We start from the raw sequence: 18540 nt of genomic DNA, 5'->3' as shown, positions 1-18540 counted from the left end.
GTAAAGGGACAAGTTGAAGAGAAATCTAAACTGTCAATTGTGACACAGTGGGAGCCTCCCTGGTGGTGCACGGGGTTAAGATGCAACCTAGGAAGCTGTCTGCAGGCACTGCAGCACGAGTTCGATCCCTGGACAGGGAGCTACCCACATGGCGCAGTAGACATTTCCTGACTCACCCGCTGCTCCCCTCAGCAGTGCATTTCAGTCAATCTGTCTGATCTGCTCCCCACTCTGTCTCTGGTGAATCCTCTCACCGCCCCACCCGTACCTCTGGCCTACACCCCAGTTCTTGAATGCATAAATAAATCTTTATAACACAGTGGGATTTTCTTATTCCTTTAGTGTCATACAATATATAAAGCCACATATATTTTTTATATGAACAACTCTAAGCTGCTTCAAAAAGCATAAACCAAGAAAGCAAAAAGACGAAGTAAAAGGATACTTATTAAATGCTTATGGACAACTTCACCAAAACTGTTACAGGGCAGCCCCGATACAAAATGGGTTGCCTGACTGTGGGTCCTCACCCGCGCGCGCTTTCAAGGACTTATCAATGCTCTACTGCAGGCACACACGAAAGGTTAATAAATGGCTTATTTACAAGGGAAGGGCAAATGAGGAAATGTACAACTCAGGGAGAAAAAGTGGGAGACAAAGTTTTAAATGCGTCCTACCCGATCCACCAATCTGGAATCCCAAATGGCACTCTGAGAGCTGGCCGCGAGCCAGGAGCCGTGAAGCCAGGAGGTGAGAGACCCCCAAGGCCCACGTGTTTGGTTTTTATACCAAACCTGGCTGTTTAACTCCACCCTCAGGTCCCAGCCACCTTCCCTTTGGTGGTGACGGGATTTGTCTTTCCCAATGTCTTGATGGCTTTGGTCTGGAGTGGGGGTGGAGTCCACAAAGCCTGCATGGAATTAGCTCAGGACATCCTTTCTCCCTAACAAAACCACAAGTAAATTTTCACCTTTTCCTAATTTAACTTTGGTAGTTCTTTCCATCAGAATAAACAAGAACCTTGGTCCTTTCCACTTTTGAAATCTTACGTGGGTCTGGCAGTTCCAGACCCAAGAGATTATTAGAAGGGCACCTCACTCCCCACCAGGAAGCCTAAAGCCATCTACTCTTTGGGGCACTTATTTATTTATTTATAAATGACTTCAAATGACACACTAAGAAACCATTGCCTCAAGTTCTTCTGTCTAAACACCTCCTCTGCAGTTTCTTCCAGTGGAAATAAACACCATGCTTTAGTGCAAATGGCTCCGGCCACCATGACACAGCACATTTAAGAAGTGAGTCTGTCCCTCCTCCTGCCTTGGAAATAACCTTCAAGCATCATAAAACTCCCCAGTTTTGGTTACATAAGTCATGTCTAGAAGCAACATGAATGAGTCTCCACTAAATGTGTGTCTTATTCAAATTCCAACACCGGAATTCCACTGTACATTAATAGACATGATTTAAACCTCTATCAGAAGCAGGAGTCACCACTTAAAATTATCTTCACGTTATTATTTTTTTTTTTAATTTAAAAAAGTTACTGTGGGGCCTCCCTGGTGGCGCAGCGGTTGAGCGCTGGGTTGTGAAGCTGCCCGCAGCCTCTGCAGCGCCGGTTCGATCCCCGGCTGCTCCCCGGCCACCAGAGGAGAGTCCCACATGGCGCGCAGACCCCTCCTGCCACCCACTGCTCCCCTCAGCAGTGTGCTTCGGTCCTTCTTTCTGCCTGCTCTGCTCCCCGCTCTGGCTCTGGTGAATTCTCTCACTCTCCCACGCTTCTGACTATACCCAGTGCTTGTATAAATAAATAAATAAATAAATAGATAGATAGATAGATAGATAGATAGATAGATAGATAGATAGATAAATAGATAAATAAAGATAAATAAATAAATCTTTTTTAAAAAATTAAAAAGTTACTGTGGTTTATTTATTTGTTTCTTTAAGATTGATTTATTTTATACAAGAACTGGGTTACAGGTCAGAAGCACGGGAAGGTGAGAGAATTCACCAGAGCCAGAGCAGGGAGCAGAACAGGCAGATGGAGCAAAGACACTGCTGAGGGGAGCAGCGGGCGAGGCAGGAGAAGTCTGCTGCACCATGCGGGGTTCTCCCTGGCCAGCGGGGAATCGAAGCGAAGAGGCGCTGCAGAGGCTGCGGGCAGCTTCGCAGCATGGTGCTCAACCACTGCACCACCGGGGAGGCCCAAGTTACTGTGGTTTATCTAGTTTTCTTTTGTGGGGCATTAAAGTAATTCACTGGGAGGCTTAGATATTAAAATCTCTTCAATAGCTGAGACACTTCCTTGGCCACACTGTGAAATCAACATGCATTTTAGCCTGACCAATACCAAAATCATTAAAGATATAATCTGGAAGGGCCTCCCCGGTGGCGCAGCGGTTGAGCGCTGGGTTGCGAAGCTGCCCGCGGCCTCTGCGGCGCCGGTTCGATCCCCGGCTGCTCCCCGGCCACCGGAGGAGGGTCCCACATGGCACGCAGACCTCTCCTGCCGCCCGCTGCTCCCCTCAGCAGTGTACTTCGGTCCTTCTGCCTGCTCTGCTCCCCGCTCTGGCTCTGGTGAATTCTCTCACCCTCCCGCGCTTCTGACTGTACCCAGTGCATGTATAAACGAACAAGCAAACAAATAAATAAATAGATAGATAAATAAATAAATAAAACATGCCTCTATTAAAAAAAAAAAAAGATATAATCTGGAAGGAATTTGCTCTGTATTATGCTTAAGAGTCCCAAGAATCTTTTCTACTAATCCACAGTTTCAAAGAGATCAGAAGGGTCCTGAAATTTTTTAAAAGAAGAAAAGTAATGGGTTCCAGTCTTCTTTGGACAAAATGAAAGGCACTTAAAGGGAGTCACAATTACTTTGTGATAATGTATCTTGATAGAGCCTGTTTCTTTAAGTGTGCTGTCCAACAGATATTCTAAAGTCAAAAATGTAATTTAAAAATTTTAAGTAGTCATACTATAAAAAGTAAAAATAGGTGAATTATAATAATGTATTCTATTTAATGTTATAAACAAAATACTGATTGTGTGAAATGTTGGTATAATCTTGAGCAATGGGTGGTGGCTTGTGGGGTTTTTTTTTTATCATCAACAAAGCCAGGTTGTTGTTGTTGTTGATTTTTAAGATTTATTTATATAAGCACTGGGTACAGTCAGAAACGCGGGAGGGTGAGGGAATTCACCAGAGCCAGAGCGAGAAACAGAACAGGCAGAAGGACCGAAGTACACTGCTGAGGGGAGCAGCGGGTGGCAGGAGAGGTCTGTAAGCCATGTGGGACCCTCGCCAGTGGCCGGGGATCGAACCGGCGCTGCAGAGACCGTGGGCAGCTCTGCAGCCCAGCTCTCAACCGCTGCGCCACCAGGGAGGCCCAGGTTGTTATGTTGTTTTTTTTTTAAAGATTTTATTTATTTTTACATTGAAGAACTGGGGTACAGGCCAGAAGTGGGGGCAGGGAGGTGAGAGCATTCACCAGAGTGGGGAGCAGAACAGGCAGATCTACTGAAATACATTGCTGAGGAGAGCAGCGGGAAGACAGGAGAGGTCTGCTGCACTATATGGTAGCTCCCAGGCTGGGGACTGAACAACTTACGCCACCAAGAAGGCCCAACATACCAACCCTTTAAAATGAGACCATGTTAAAGTAATTACAATGCTTAAAGCAATGCCATTCATAAGAAGTTAACACTTTCATTGCAGTATATATAAAAACATGTCAAGGAATTATCTTGATAAAGTCACCTATATTTCTCATTGTAATTCTAAAGAACAAGAAGAAGTGATCAAAAGAAGCCCTAATAGCATAAACCTCCAGGCCTCCTGGTAATTAGATTTAGAAAAAGTGGGGCTTTTTCTAAAGTGTTCCAAGATTCTTACATTTTAAACTTTAAAAACCAGCTTTGGGGCCTCCCTGGTGGCGCAAGGGTTAAAGACAGCATTATCAAGCTATTGCAGCACGAGTTCCATTCCCCAGCCAGCCAGGGAGCTACCCACATGGTGCAGCAGACCTCTCCTGTCTTGCCCGCTGCTCCCCTCAGCAGTGTATTTCAGTAGATCCGTCTGTTCTGCTGCTCCCCACTCTGTCTCTGGTGATTCCTCTCAACACACACACCCTCCCCCCTCCCCTGCACTCTGTCCTGCACCCCAGCTCTTGTATGGATAAATCTTTAAAAAAAAAAACAAAAAACAAAAAACCAAATCCTCTTATTTAAAAAAATAAATAAATAAAATAAAAACTAGCTCTGTTTGGCCTCCCTGGTGGCACAAGAGGTTAAGTCTCAGCACTATGAAGTTAAAATGTTTTCAATGAGTTGGAATTAAGAGAGTAACTAAATTGAATTATAAAAATGTAACTTATGTAATTTTACTAAGCTGTATATGTTTTCCTATCTGATTCTAAGAACCTAATACTACCCTATGTATTATGTATTGTCTAACTTTCTCTGTGCTCTAAGACACTTTTTAGAGCATAATTCTGAAATTCTTAAGAGAAACAACTATTTTATAAAGCAAATTTTAAGGGCCTCCCGGTGGCACAGCGGTTGAGCGCTGGGTTGCAAAGCTGCCCGCGGCCTCTGCAGCGCCGGTTCGATCCCCAGCTGCTCCCCGGCCACCAGAGGAGGGTCCCGCATGGCGCGCAGACCTCTCCTGCCACCCGCTGCTCCCCTCAGCAGTGTACTTTGGTCCTTCTGCCTGCTCTGCTCCCCGCTCTGGCTCTGGTGAATTCTCTCACCCTCCCGCGCTTCTGACTGTACCCAGTGCATGTATAAACAAAACAAACAAACATATAAATAAATAAATAAAACATGCCTCTATTAAAAAAAGAGGGAAAAAAAAAAGTAAATTTTAAAATGTATGTCACCATTTTGTCAACCTAGAAAGTTCATTTATTTTACAAAATGAAGTTAGGAAGAACCTATAGAGAGGACTATGCAACTTCCAGCAGCAGTAAACTCTAGTAGCATACAATTTAATGACCAACAATTTAAGTAAGTAAATTACTAGAGTATACTCTCCATTTTCTCACTGGAGAAGCAATCATAAAAGTGCCCTTTTTTGATAAAAACTATCATTTCCATCATATTCACTAAGACGTGGACTTTTTAAAATTTTTAAATTAAGAGTGGGGTTGCTTTAAAATCTTGGCCAGTTTTCAATTCAGAAATGATGTTTGACTTATGTTAAAATGAGAGCACTGTATTTTTATTTCTGTGCATGCAGACCTTGTTCTATGCAGGGTGGAATTATACCATGCATTCTGAGAATTTCCAGGGAAAGCCTCCAAGCGAAAACCCAATAGAATAAAAGAGAACAGGATTATCAAAACTGCTGAGTAAATTTTTACCATAAAAAGACTGACAGAAGGCCTCCCTTGTGGCGCAATGGGTTAAGCACGGGGTTATTACACTATGAAGCAATCCGCAGCCTCTGCAGCATGAGGTGGATCCCCGGCAGGCCAGGGAGAAACCCACATGGTGAGGTAGACCTCTCCTGTCTCTCTCACTGCTCCCCTCAGCAGTGTATTTCAGTCCGTCTGCCTGTTCTGTTCCCCACTCTGTCTCTGGTGGATCCTCTCACCCCCCACATCTCTGGCCTGTACCCCAGCTCTTGTATGCATAAATACATAAATCTTTAAAAAAAAAAAAAAAAGACTAACAGAGGCTCCAATCTCATTCAGAAGTTAGCAGGGCTATGGAAATTTACATTTTTCTATATAGCTCTGGCATCCATTAAGACAAAAAAATTAATGTACCCTTTTATTTGTGGTTTTACTTTAATGTTTCTTGGTGACAGCTGAGTATTTTCTGACCAGGAATTAAGCCATGTTTAACCACTTCCCTATTTCTCAGAGAGGCAAGCTGAGGAAAAGGCTCTTTATGAACAAAGCAGCACTGTGACAAAGATGTACAATTTAAGCATAATAGTGGGGTTTTTTTTTTTTTTAAAGAATTTGATTCCAAGGTAAAACAAACACAATTTGCTTACTAGTATTTTTAATTTTAAAATTTGTTCTTTGAGAAGTCAATCTGAGTTACTTTTTGTTATTTTTTTTTTTTTTTTTTGATTGATTGATTGATTTACACAAGCACTGGGTACAGTCAGAAGCGCGGGAGGGTGAGAGAATTCACCAGAGCCAGAGTGGGGAGCAGAGCAGGCAGAAGGACCGAAGTACACTGCTGAGGGGAGCAGCGGGCGGCAGGAGAGGTCTGCGCGCCATGTGGGAACCTCCTCCGGTGGCCGGGGAGCAGCCGGGGATTGAACCGGCACTGCAGAGGCTGCGGGCAGCTTCGCAACCCAGCGCTCAACCACTGCGCCACCGGGGAGGCCCTTTTTGGGTTACTTTTTAAAGCAACACTTAAAAATTTTAAAAGGTGGGGTCTTCCCTGGTGGCAAAAGTGGTCAAGTCTCAGTGCTATCTAGCTATCGCCAGCCACTGTGGCATGAGTTCGAGGGAGCTGACCCACATGGTGAAGCAGACCTCTCCTGCTCCCCTCAGCAGTGTGTTTCAGTAGATCTGCCTGTTCTGCTCCCCACTCTCTCTCTGTGAATCTTCCCACCATCCCCCCATCTCTGGCCTGCACCCCAGGTCTTATATATGCACACAAAAAAATCTTTAAAAAAAAATAAAAATTTTAAAGAGGTTAAAGTTACAAGTTTACCCCCAAAAGCTATTTTCATTCCTTCCACCTAACAATCTAACCATAATAAACCTAAGCACAACCCAAGTAAACAGAATGCAGAGCTCTTACTTCAAACAGACTAAGATAAAGTTCCTAAGTAAGGAATTCTGGAAAATTTTTTTAAGATTTTTTTTTATTTATTTATGCATACAAGAGCTGAGGTACAGGCCAGAGATGCTGGGGGTGAAAGGATTTACTAGAGACAGAGTGGGGAGCAGAACAGGCAGACTAACTGAAATACACTGCTGAGGGGAGCAGTGGGCAAGATAGGAGAGGTCTGCTGCGCCATGTAGGTTGCTCCCTGGCCGGCGGGGGATTGAACCCGTGCTGCAGAGGTTGCGGATTGCTTCACAGTGTGGTGCTTAACCCCTTGCGCCACCAGGGAGGCCTGGAACTCTGGAAATTAATTAACTTTTTGGTAATAAATTCTTTATCACTGAATACAAGCCGTGGGGAGGTATGTGCAAGGAGTATTATGACAGAAGCTGTGTTTCAAGCCTTGCTTCTAAAGGGTAGAAGACAAAAATTACATTAATAGCTGAAAAATGTGTTGAAAATAGCCGAGTTCACGTCAGTCTCTGGGCTCTGGCTCCTTACTCTCTCTGCACAACTTCTTCCCCAGGAACAAGCCCAGGTTCACTGGCAACCACTTCCTGGGCGCGCCGCCCCGCCCGCCCAGTCCAAGCCAGAAACCCGTCTAGTCCTCTCCAACCACCTAAGCCCCTGGGCTGCGTGAGGATGGGGCAGAAACTCTGGCAAAATAAGGAAGCCTCTGGGAGATGGCAAGCAGCCAGCTCAAACCAGATGGTTCCAGTTTAGGCTGGTTTGAGTCACAAACAAGCAGTTTCTAGCTTTCCTCACAATATTCTGACACTGTCTGCCCAGGCGGCACACAATGAATTCTACTCATTTGCTCTTAGAGCTAAGTTTCCCTTGTTCTCCTTTCCTTGCCAGCAAAGGATCTAAATGACAGCAGGATTCCGGTTCCCATTACAAGGCAAATATGGGTCAGACCAGCACTTGCTTCCAAAGCTTGCCTATTCCATACAGAACCCTAACGCTCACAATGCCTATGCCTCTGTTGAAAGCCTTACTGAAATGCTGTACTTGATAAAAAAGAAAAAAACAGAAAGGAAACTGATCTATTTATAGTTCTCCATAATAAAAGCTAAGCCTACCACACACCAAAACACACGCCGCTCAACATTTATTCCATACTGCAGGAATGAGCAGATACCTATTACTATGTGAAAGAGTAAGCTCTTATAGCCTCTCCAAATGAGGCAAAACCTAATATGTATGTTAACTCTAAGTTTTCCCTCCAGGACTGCAGATACACTAAATGCCTGTTCTCTTTTATCCACCAACCTCTCTCTCCGAGTAGGTAACTATTTTAAGAATCTAAGATACCAAAATTTTAAGAAGATACAACATCAATAAAACCACTAGTCTGCTTTTACTGGATTCCATCATGAAGAGCGGTTACAGATATAAGCTGACAACCTCACTTAATGGCTGCAAAGGTCCAAAGCAAGAAACACATTTTATTCATAACACTAGTTTTCAGCAAAAGTCTCCCTTTTAAAATCTCAGATAATATTAAATATCTAAAAAGTAAAAATGAGGCAGAAAGACAGAATAACATAACAAGCAAAGAATAACTGCATATTCAACAATAAGGCCACTATTTAAAATGGAGGGGGGAAGGGTGAAAATAATAAACAGAAACACAGTAAGTGGTGTGTTACTTACACTCAAAATAGAATGCAAGTATGTTCATTTTGAATGAAAATAAAAGGCAATAAATAAATGAATATTTATTAGCTTGGACTCTAGCCTCTTAAACACTTCCGTGAACCATACTGTTGCTATGAACACTCCCAAAGCATACACTTCAATGTTGTCATCCCCCAAATCAGTAAGCATCTAACAACTGATTTTCACACTTTGATCAGTATAGTATCTTTCAATGGTCTTTCAGCAAAAAGTATCTGCTCTTTACACACCAAAAGAACAAAAATCCCATTACATTTTAAATGATTTATCTCAAACTGACAGGTATAAACAGAGTAGCAACGAGGAGAAAAACTGGTGCCGTAAGACCAACTCAATAAATTTTTACTTTCACTTAAATTCCTATGCGGCTACAAACAGAACAGCCAGGGGACAAATCAGAGTTTCTAATCACTAATTTCCCAAAGAAGGCTTAATTTCAGATGTTTCTTTTCTGACCTTAATAGGCATTCATTTTAGTGGTAGTGATTTTCTTTGTATAAAAACAACACAAAATCAACACACACACTACTTTGGTCCCACAAACTATATCTGAGAATAAGGAATCAATCTAAGAGGACAAAATTTTACCTCCAGGATCTAGAAACTCACCTATTCCTTAATATAGTTAAGTGCTTTTGATGATAAAAATCCAAGTGTACTTTTACGATAAAATATTGTAATGAATCACAAAACTGAATTGTTGGGGGGAGGGGGGGGGTGGGTGGGCATGTCCTGAACAAACTCCACAAATAGGTTTTATGGACCCCACCCCCACCCCAAACCAAAGAGACGCAAGATGCCAAGGACTACAAATCCCATAATGTCCTCATCACCGAAGGGGGGATTGCAGGGAACTGAGGATGGAGTCAAGCAGCCAGGCTTGGGATATACCCAGACATGTGGGCCTTGGGCGGCCTCGGTTTTTCTGCTGGCTTTCAGCGTGCTACTGGGGTTCCAGCTCAGCGGATCTGGTAGGATGCATTCACCAATTTATCTCTCTCTCTCCCTGCATTATTCATTTCTTCATTTCCCCCTTTTTTGTAAGTAAACCCTTCATCACCCTGTGTGTGTGTGTGTGTCTGCAGTTGAGTCTCATTGTAAGTCCCTTTTACGCAAATGGGTGAGGACCCACAGTCAGGGCAACCCCAACATGAAATGGGATTGCCCTGTAACAATACCATTACTAAAACCTTTAATATTCTTATGAAACTGACTTTTACTTAATGTATATACATACATTAAAATCAATGCCATACCCGTTTCCAGAATATACCATACATCATAGCAAATTGTATAGCCAAGTAATCAAATGAGCATTCCTTCTCCCAATCTGAATACAAATAAGCATAAGCATATTTGTGAAATGAGAGAAAGAAAAGGTGCACTGTTCCTATCATTTTGATACAGGCAATGCCATATTTCCCAAATGGTTTCCTTCATTTCCACCTCCTCATCCATATTCTTCCACAAGATGGCAAATTTGAATTTTTTCTACATGAACTTAAAATGAATTATCGGGCCTCCCTGGTGGCGCAGTGGTTGAGCGCTGGGTTGCGAAGCTGCCCGCAGCCTCTGCAGTGCCAGTTCGATCCCCGGCTGCTCCCCGGCCACCGGAGGAGGGTCCCACATGGCGCGCAGACCTCTCCTGCCGCCCGCTGCTCCCCTCAGCAGTGTCCTTCGGTCCTTCTGCCTGCTCTGCTCCCCGCTCTGGCTCTGGTGAATTCTCTCACCCTCCCGCGCTTCTGACTGTACCCAGTGCTTGTATAAATAAATAAATCTTAAAAAAAAATAAAATGAATTATCTCCTGCAGCTGAAATAAATGAACTGCAAAACTTCCTCATGTAATTGTACACAAAAGGATAGCTGAAAAATTTCCTCCTCTAGTAAACCCATCTATGTCTAGATTATTTACAAAATGATACCAGATTTGACCTTTATAGGGGGGAAAAAATGTTTCCCAACAGGATAATAACTGTCAGGTACCACATTTTTAGTTAAAAGGAGCACATTATCCCTTCTAACTGTATCTGTTGTGAAAGCCCAGAGTCCAGAATCCAGCTAGAAATTCAATATCCTAGCTATTTAACTATAATTCAGGTAAAATAATTCTAAAACTTGTCTAACAGAAAAAAATTAATAATTGTAGATAGCTTTGATATAATTTACTCAAACATATACTTTAAAAGAAATACACAAATAGGGCCTCCCTGGTGGCGCAGGTGGTTGGGCACCGCGCTGTGAAGCTGTCCGCAGCCTCTGCAGCGTGGGTTCGATCCTGGCAGGCCAGAAAGAATCCCACGTGGCTCAGCAGACCTCTCCAGTCTCGCCCGCTGCTCCCCTCAGCAGTGTATTTCATCAGTCTGCCTGTTCTGTTCCCTACTCTGACTCTGGTGAATCCTCTCACCCCCTGCATCCCTGGTCTGTACCCCAGCTCTTGTATGCATAAATAAATAAATTTTTTTAAAAAATGTTTTGGATTATCCATATATGAACTCCCATTACCTTTTCATCCATACCCCAACCTCCCCTCCCCACCCTCATTCATTAAACCTTTTTGGGTATAAAATCAAGAGTTAACTGCAGTGGGCTTCCCTGGTGGCTCAGTGATTGAGCGCTGGCTGCAAAGCTGCCCGCAGCCTCTGCAGCACCAGTTCGATCCCCAGCCACTGGCAAGGGTCCCACAAGGCACGCAGACCTCTCCTGCTGCACCCGCTACTCCTCTCAGCAGTGTACTTCGTCGGTCTGCCTGTTCTGCTCCCCGCTCTGGCTCTGGTGAATTCTCTCACCCTCCTGCACTTCTGACTGTACCCTGTGCTTGTATAAATAAATAAATAAATCTTTAAAAAAAAAAAGTTAACTGCAGCTACAAAGATGTCAGGACCCTGTTTTGTCAGTCTGGTGAAGCCTATGGACCACTTTTCAGAATAATGTTGTTAAATACATAATAGTTTAAAAAAAGGGGGGGCTAATTAAACTGAGCTATTACATTTAATTTTTTTTTCTATACCACAGAAAGAAATGTTTCTCTGGGGCCTCCCCTGTGGCGGTGGCGCAGTGGGTTGAGCGCCACACTATGAAGCTGTCCGCAGCCTCTGCAGCTCGGGTTCCATTCCCAGTCGGCCAGGAAGAAACCCACACGGCGCGGCAGACCTCTCCTGACTTGCCCGCTGCTCCCTTCAGCAGTGTACTTGGTCAATCTGCCCGTTCTATTCACCACTCTGTCTCTAGTGAGTCCTCTCACCCTCCACACCTCTGGCCTGTACCCCAGCTCTTGTATGTATAAATAAACAAATCTTTTAAAAAGAACAAAAAGAGATGTTTTTCTTACTGTTAAATAGCAATATGTAACACTGGGCTTTATAATATCTCAATTTCAAAGTAATGATGAATTTAAGGCCAATGTGATATGTCAACAACTACAATAGTATTAAATTACTTGTGGATTTATAATGGTAACTCACACTTTTAATACATTCACACAGCTGATTTTCATTGCCTACTTTCATGATGGGAATGTTTGGGGCCTCCCTGGTAGTATAGGGCTTAAGTCTCAACGCTATCAAGCTGTCACCACACTGGGGCCTGAGTTCCATCCCTGAGTTCAATCCCCAGCCAGACAGCTAACCCACACGGCGCAGCAGACCTCTCCTGTCTCACCGGCTGCTCCCCTCAGCAGTGTACCCCAGTTCTTGTATAAATAAATAAATCTTTAAAAAAAAGGAGGGGCCTCCCTGATGGCGCAACGGGTTAAGACACAACCTATGAAGCTGTCCACAGCCTCTGTTTCAGTAAATCTACCTGTTCTGCTCCCCACACTGTCTCTAGTGAATCACCCCCTGCAACTCTGGCCTGTATCCCAGTTCTTCTATGTAAAAATAAATAAAATCTTTAAAAATAATAACGGTAATGCTTAATTTCAGTTACAGGTTAGAGAAAAGATGCCATTTTTTTCCCCCAATCCAAATTCAGGAACCCTGAGTCAGCCCAATCATTTTTGGCTGTGATCAAAGTAACAACTGGGAAATTAGTTCAGTCAAAACTATTTTAAAATATTAGTACAGTAGTCAAAAAACAAAAACATAAATCAATGGAATAGAATAGAGCCCAAAATAAACCCATACATAGAAGACTAGTTAATTTATGGCAAAGCAGGCAAGAATACACAATAGAAAAAGGACTGTCTCCAATAAATGGTGCTGGAAAACTGGACAGCCACAAAAGCATAAAACTGGACCACTATCTCACACCATACACGAAAATTAACTCTAAGTAGATCAAAGATTTGCAAATAATGACCTGAAACCACTAAACTCTTAGAAGAAAAAACCTAGGTGGCAAGCTCCTTGCCATCCGTCTTGGCAACAATTTTCTGGATTTGACACCAAAAGCAAGGCAACAGAAGTAAAAGTAAACAAGTGGGTCTGCAACAAACTAAAAGTTTCTGCACAGCCAAAGGAATGATCATCGAAAATCAGAAGAAATTAATGGAAGAAAACATTAGCAAGTCATCTATCTGAATACAGGTTTTTATATCCCAAAAAATATAACTAACTCATAACTAACTAGCAAAAGAACCAATTAATCTGACTGAAAAATGGGCAAAGAACCTGAATAGAAGTCACACAAATGGCCAACAGGTATATGAAAAGGTGTTCAAAGTCACTAATGACCACGGAATGTCCATCAAAAACCACAGAGAGATGTCATCTCATAGCTGTCATCTCATACCTGTTAGAAAGGCTATGAGCAGCTGGCTCTGGTGAATTCTCTCACCCTCCCGTGCTTCTGACTATACCCAGTGCTTGTATAAATAAATAAATCTTTAAAAGAAAAAAAAAGGCTATCAGCAGAATGAAGAGAGACAGGAGCAGGAAAGGGTATGGAGAAAGGGGAACCCCTGTGCACTGCTGGGGGGAATGTAAAGTGGTGTAGCCATGGAAAAAAGTAGGGTGGTTCCTCAAAAAATTAAAAATAAAACTACCATATGAGCCAGCAATTCCAGCTCTGGGTATTTATCCGAAGGAAACTAACTAAAATAAGATTAACTATACCCCATATTGAATGTGACATTATTTACATACAACAGGCCAGATATTTCAACGACCTGAGTGTCCATCAACAGGAGAATAAAGAGAATGTGGTCATGTAGTGTGGGTATAGACACAAATACACAATGTATATACAAGGAAATCTTGCCACTTGCAACAACATGGATGAACCTTGAGGGGCATCATAATTAGTGAAATGTCAGACAAAGAAAGAAAAATACCAAATGGTCTCAATGCTATGTGAACTCAAAAAAACAATCAAAAAAAAAAAGATTGGGCCTCCTGATGGCACAAGGGGTTAGGATGCAGCCTATGAAGCTATCCACAGCCTCTGCAGCACGGGTTCGATCCCCGGCCGGCCAAGAAGCAACCCATATGGGGCAGCAGACCTCTTCTGTCTCGCCCGCTGCTCCCCTCAGCAGTGTGTTTCAGTCAGTCTGCCTATTCTGTTCCCCACTCTGTCTCTGGTGAATCTTCTTAACCCCTGCATATCTGGCCTGTACCCCAGCTCTTGTTTGCATAATTTTTTATAAATAAAATAAAATGCTATTGTGCAACTTAAGCATTTAAAAATGTTTGATGAAAGAAATGATTCCCTAAAAACGAGAAAGAGCAGTACTACAACAGGCCAGCACACAGGTAAGTTTATACTATTAAGCCCCAGTTTTCACCGGTTAAGTACTATGAATTGTTTTGTAGAAACAGTAGGTTTATCATTTATAAGGACATCACAACTAGACAGCCATTAATCCCTTCCTTACTCATTCAAAATGCACTGCTAGGAATTTGTGCCCAAAGTTGTAACAATTAAAGGACTGGTGATTAATTTCCCAGTCAATCATGAAGAGAAGCTTGTTTCTGTAGATAAAATTCAGCTATATTTTGTCTACTGAGTTTATTTTTAAACATTTTTTTCTTGACATTTTAAATGTCAGTTTCACAATCACAAAGATTATAAAAAAGAACTTTATTATCTCTCCCAAAAGGAAATGGAACATTCTGAATCCATATAACATCTCAAAATATTACTCTTTAATGTCAATATAATTATAGAAAAAAAGAACATCTGGTAAACAAGGAGGCTGAACCCAGGGATAACGGATATTCTCTACCAAAGGATTTTATTTCTCTGTGTTCTTGCTTCAATCACAATAGAATGACCAAGTCATTTAGCTACTGACATTGCTTTTGCTTTATCCTTCATGTTAATTTAAAAGATATCCAGGGCCTCCCTGGTGGTGCAGACAGTTGAGCACCGCACTGTGAAGCTGTCCGCAACCTCGACAGTGGTGGTTCTCCCGGCCGGAAGGCGAGAATCCCACATGGTGAAGCAGACCTCTCCTGTCTCGCTCGCTGCTCCCCTCAGCAGTGTATTTCATCAGTCTGCCTGTTCCGTTCCCTGCTCTGTCTCTGGTGAATCCTCTCACCCTCCCGCACATCTGGATGCACCCCGGTTCATGTATGAATAAATCTTTAAAAAAATAAATAAATAAAACATATCCAAGTGGGGCCTCCCTGGTAGCACAAGAGGTTAAGACATAGCACTATGAGGCTATCTGCAGCCACGCAGAGCTGACCCACATGGCGCAGCATGTCTTGCCTGCTGCTCCCCTCAGTAGTATATTTCAGTGGAGCTGTCTGTTCTGTTCCCCACTCTGTCTCTGGTGGGTCTTCTCATCCCCCCACACCTCTGGCCTGTACCCCAGCTATTGTACGCATAAATAAATCTTTAAAAATGAATAAACAAATAAATGATTTGCTGTTCTCAAAGACATTCTCCACCCATCTGTATCTCTTCAAGTTGTTCTTTCTTGGTTTTTTTGCTTTTTAAACACTGGTAACGTTTTATATTTAAAACACTACACAAAACAAATAAGACATGTCTATGGGTTAAATGTGGCCTTCTAAACTGCTCCAGGATGCACCCTTTGGTATAAGTGGATTAACAAAGCTACCACAGGGCCTCCCCGGTGGCGCAGCGGTTGAGTACTGGGTTGCGAAGCTGCCCGCAGCCTCTGCACCGCCGGTTAGATCCCCGGCTGCTCCCCGGCCACTGGAGGAGGGTCCCACATGGTGCGCAGACCTCTCCTGCCGCCCGCTGCTCCCCTCAGCAGTGTACTTTGGTCCTTCTGCCTGCTCTGCTCCCCGCTCTGGCTCTGGTGAATTCTCTCACCCTCCCAACACTTCTGACTGTACCCAGTGCTTGTATATATATATAAATAAATAAATGAATGAATGAATCTTTTAAAAAAAAAAAATAGCTACCATAACTTAATAGGGTAATCATCAAAAGTCCTCTTGCTTACCAACTTTTTTATTTTATTTTATTTTTTTTTTTTTAGAGGCATGTATTTTATTCATTTATTTGTTTGTTTATACATGCACTGGGTACAGTCAGAAGCACGGGAGGGTGAGAGAATTCACCAGAGCCAGAGCGGGGAGCAGAGCAGGCAGAAGGACCGAAGTACACTGCTGAGGGCAGCAGCGGGTGGCAGGAGAGGTCTGCGCGCCATGTGGGACCCTCCTCTGGTGGCCGGGGAGCAGCCGGGGATCGAACCAGCACCGCAGAGGCCGCGGGCAGCTTCGCAACCCAGTGCTCAACCGCTGCGCCACCGGGGAGGCCCGCAACTTTTTAATTATAATTGAGACCCAAACAGATTTTCTAAGTTCATCCTGCCTTTCTGGCAGTTATCTTTGTGAGTGTAAATATTCAGAAGTACATTAGTACTACTTTTGATTATGTAAACAGCAATTAGCTCCATCAAATTCATCAGATCACCTCTGGGTTCACGTTTTAGAGCCCACAATGCTACGGGTCAGATCCCAAACCACCACTGCCATTCACTGTCCTAAAGGCCTCATACCGAATTTCTCCTTTTAACTTCAACACCTCCACAGAATGCTGACTTTTCATTACATTTTGTTTCAATGGAATGCAGAAGCATCCCTTTACTGAAGTAGGTTTGAGGAAAATGACTAAAACTCTAACAGGAGAAAGTGGGACACAAGATTTTATAATCAGTTTACACAAGTCAAATGAATCTTGCCAATCATTTAGATAATATACCAAATAAAATCAACAGCAGGTAAAGGTTTTCATCCCTGTCACAGAGTTGCAAAGATGTAACCAGAACCTAAATTTCCTGATTTTGTAAATAAAGTGCTTTGTTTCACTATAACATGCTATAGCTTCCAGAATGTTTTAATTATATCTAGACAGACAGGTAGGTATATAAAATGTTTCACATTTACTATTCTGAATTAGAAATCTTTCCAAGCCTAAAAGGAGCCATATTTTTCTTCATTAATTCTAAGTAGGCAATACTAAAAGAAAAATAGTCTGGGTCTATTAATCAGGTCGAAGAATTTGTATCTTATAAATTCAAAATTTACACCATCTAAATTTAAATAAAGTAGGATATCTGGGATTAAGAAGTTGAATAACACTATCTGGAAATGGGAGACATGCTCAAAAGCCCATCAGCATCTGAGGAGTAACAGAAGCAATTATTAAACAGCAGCACCTATTCGATATTCACTGGGTAAAAAGTTAAAAGATTTGCATACATCTAATCTTCACAAGAACTTTAAGTCATATAGTTCTTATGAAAGATAAGCTAACCCCTAGAGAGCTTAAGTAACTTGTCCAAGTTTATAAAAGTATTAAGCTGTACCATCTGCCTAGATCTAGGTATGTGAGTGTGAAAAAGTGATTTCAAAACCCACATACCTAACTTGTAAGCTAAATTTTCTGTTAAGATCACCCTTAATGTATTATCTTCAGCTTTAGAATAAAATTCCTGTTTAAAAAAAAAAAAATCCCAACTAATGAAATCAGCTTCTTGTGAAAACAAGGTTATAATGCATTTAAAGAAAACTTTTCTACTTGAGTTTACAAACTGGTGCTATTACCTTGATGCTAAAATTAGTTAAAAAGTGTTCATAAGTTGATTTAGTCATCGATGTAGCATAACACAGTTCACTATTACACATTTAACCAAAACAGCTTTTACAAATTTTCAACCAAATAATAGAAATAAGTTAGTATTATACACCTAAGAAATCAAAAACTTTAAAGAGATACATTTTCAGTGGCACAAGATTTATGTCACAGAGCCAAAGTTTCCACTTGTCTTTCTTTTTAGCAATTTCATGTTAATAGCAAATACTGAGCATCTGGAGGACGAAAACAGTTACAAATCACTTAGTCCACATGCTAATCAAAGTTTCTTCACTCACCATATATGATCATTTTTTTAAAAAAAATATTGCTATGCTAAAAGTCATTACCACCGTCAAGAATTTGTAAGAATTTATTCAAACAGCTCAGTCTGTTATAACAAAAGGCTGTTAACCTACCTGTCACTGCTGGTACTACTGCTGCTGCTGATTGAATCACTACTGGAGGATCTACTCCTAGAGCCGCTGCCGCTAGGGGACCTTGTGGGTCTAGATGCTTGGCTAGCCAGCCTCTGAGGAGACTGATTTCTAGACTGGGATGAATGTGGTGACCGACTCCTGCTGTGCTGGTAATTCCGCTCTGGCCTTCTGCCTCGTACCTCCCGGGTAATATCATCCCTGTAGATATCCCTGTGTACCACACTGGGCAGTGTAAACTGCTCCCGAGCCCTAGGTTCGTATCGGGGGTCATGAGCATCAAAACGGTTTGGACTTCGACTCCGAGAAGTGTAATAGAGCCCATGCTGTAAAGTCCGCTCTCGAGGATCTCTATAGTAATCCTGATCGTAATGTCTTGTCCGATCAAATCCTCCCGTCCCCCGTTCATGGTGTCCATAGGCACTATGTTCATAAGCACGCTCCCTGTTATCTGAAGCCCTGCATTTAGGAGGGGGGAAAAATATTTAATCAATCAGAAAGGGGCAAGCGAAACTAAAAGCAAGTCATGCAAACATTCACTTCAGCAATGTCTTTGTCTTTGCAATTTAACATTTTCTAAACAGCATTAACTTACTTAGTAAGCAAACACTAACAAGCTTAACATTTTACTTG

General features: G+C 42.3%; 1 protein-coding gene across 1 annotated transcript in view; it reads right to left on the bottom strand.

Moving 5' to 3' along the window:
• Positions 1 to 18540, bottom strand: part of SPEN (spen family transcriptional repressor) — a 74639-nt gene that overhangs the window by 35026 nt on the left and 21073 nt on the right. Inside the window, exon 3 of the mRNA XM_054691748.1 lies at positions 17890 to 18366. Coding sequence (XP_054547723.1) covers positions 17890 to 18366 — 477 coding nt within the window. The remainder of the gene's footprint in view (positions 1 to 17889; positions 18367 to 18540) is intronic.

Source organism: Talpa occidentalis, unplaced genomic scaffold (assembly GCF_014898055.3).
Source record: "Talpa occidentalis isolate TD23 unplaced genomic scaffold, MPIMG_talOcc4v2.1 talOcc4.9, whole genome shotgun sequence".
In the NCBI taxonomy this organism is placed as follows: domain Eukaryota; kingdom Metazoa; phylum Chordata; class Mammalia; order Eulipotyphla; family Talpidae; genus Talpa; species Talpa occidentalis.
Note: the sequence above shows the minus strand (reverse complement) of the source record. Positions and strands in the feature narration are given on the sequence as shown.